The sequence below is a fragment of the Vigna unguiculata genome, chromosome 9 (genome assembly GCF_004118075.2).
Source record: "Vigna unguiculata cultivar IT97K-499-35 chromosome 9, ASM411807v1, whole genome shotgun sequence".
Lineage (NCBI taxonomy): Eukaryota > Viridiplantae > Streptophyta > Magnoliopsida > Fabales > Fabaceae > Vigna > Vigna unguiculata.
Genome location: NC_040287.1, coordinates 40,369,735 through 40,371,392, shown reverse-complemented (window position 1 = coordinate 40,371,392; position 1,658 = coordinate 40,369,735). Strand labels below are relative to the sequence as shown.

The window sequence follows — 1,658 nt, the reverse complement described above, 5'->3', positions numbered from 1 at the left end:
TGCGTTATGTGCAGATGATTGGAAAAAGAAAAAAAAGAAGGGCATTTACACGTTGGCGGTGTGAACACTTTTAATGGTTCTCTGGGTAGACTTTTTCCCACTCATTAAGTTGAACGCGCAAACATACACAGAGTTGAAACTTGCAAACCAAGAATCAATACGCGAATATTCCACACCACCAGAGTTTGGCATCAAATTGGGCACCTCCTTGCCCAACTAAACCACCTTTTCTTTTACTAATTCTAAAATTTCTCAAACCCATCGTAACGTGTCGCAAGACCACACAATGCTACAATGCTTCTAATTCAAACCGCTACGTTATTTTCTTCCTTCAATCCTCTCTAAACCGATTATTACAATGTATGGATAAGTAACCCATGTGTCGTCCTCATCACACCGTTTAAAAGGCAAAACCAAACCCTTGTTCTTATCTGCACACCAAACATCCCCTCTGTTCATCCTTACATCACTCTTAACTCCCATTCTTAATCATCTACAACATTAAAAATTAAATCAAGTTTAATTTCTTAAAACAAAATAAAAAGGAATTTATATTTATAATATTCCTGGACTACATCAACAGTGAAAAACCGTTACATACCCAGGAACCGAAAGAAACACGCGCAGGTGAGCTCAACACATCTGCCCCACCGTTCACGCGGTTCCGCATCTATTACTGTTACTATTACAGAGGAATTGGTAAAAAATAATGAATTGAATTTAATTGAATCACCACTTTAGAAGTACAATCTAAATTCTAAAGCCAGAAAACAAGGTCCAAGTACTGTGTATATGTACAAGAACAAATGAATCCAAATAACTTAGAAAACACTCAATATTTTTGGATCAATGGATTAACACCGAGGGATTTCAATCTTCGGGATGGTCAAATTCAGACGGGGCTTCTTCGATGGGTGGGGGCTGGAAACCTCTTCTTCAGCCAAGAACCTCGTTGGAAAGTCCGGAAAAGCCGGCAGGTTCAGATCGAAGTCGCGGTGGCTTCCTGTGTGAGTGGACCCCACACCTTCGGAGGCGGTTACGGCGCTGTTACCACCGTTACCACCGCCGCTGCCTTCGTAGTGACATCGTTTGTGTCCTCCCAAGGCCTGTCCTGTCGGGAAAGTTTTGTGGCATATGGAGCACTCGTGGGTCCTACCTCCGCCGTTGGAGGCAGAAGTGGTGGTGACGCTGGAGGAGGTGGGCTGGTCTTCGGCGGCGCCAGCTAATTTGCGGTGGCTGGCCTTGTGCCCGCCGAGGGCTTGGTAAGAGGAGAAGGCCTTGTTGCAGACGGAGCATTTGTAGGTGAGTTTGGCGGGGTTGTTGTCCGAGAGAGCAGGCTTGGAGGCGGTGGGGATGGCAGCGGCGGCAGCAGGAGAACCGCCGCGAGCGAGCATGATGAGACAGAGAGCTAGATACTCCTCTTCCGTGCAGGAAGGATGTTGTTGGTCCATCCGGGGACGCTTAGAACGCTTTCCCTTTGCCCAAGGCGTGTGATTGGGTTCTTCGAAGGGACTAAACGATGGGTTAGCGGTGGTGGGTGATTGAAGAGCTTGGAGAGCCATTTGAAGAAGAGAGAGTGTTTTGAGTTTTGAGTTTGGAGATGAAGTGTGAGAGTGGAGAATGGGGTGTGGGGGATTTATAAGGAGGTGAGGATTTGA

At 46.3% G+C, this 1,658-nt stretch overlaps 1 protein-coding gene across 1 annotated transcript; it reads right to left on the bottom strand.

The window, feature by feature from the left end:
• Window positions 1-523: 523 nt before the first annotated feature.
• LOC114164737 (zinc finger protein ZAT10-like) lies at window positions 524-1,658 on the bottom strand. The gene has a single exon (XM_028049491.1). It carries the CDS (start codon window positions 1,560-1,562, stop codon window positions 855-857), a length of 708 nt encoding a protein of 235 aa, XP_027905292.1. The 5' UTR covers window positions 1,563-1,658; the 3' UTR covers window positions 524-854.

What these genes read in the sequence shown, in the direction of transcription:
- LOC114164737 (XM_028049491.1), bottom strand. Translation starts at nt 1,562, where the DNA reads ATGGCTCTCCAAGCTCTTCAATCACCCACCACCGCTAACCCATCGTTT.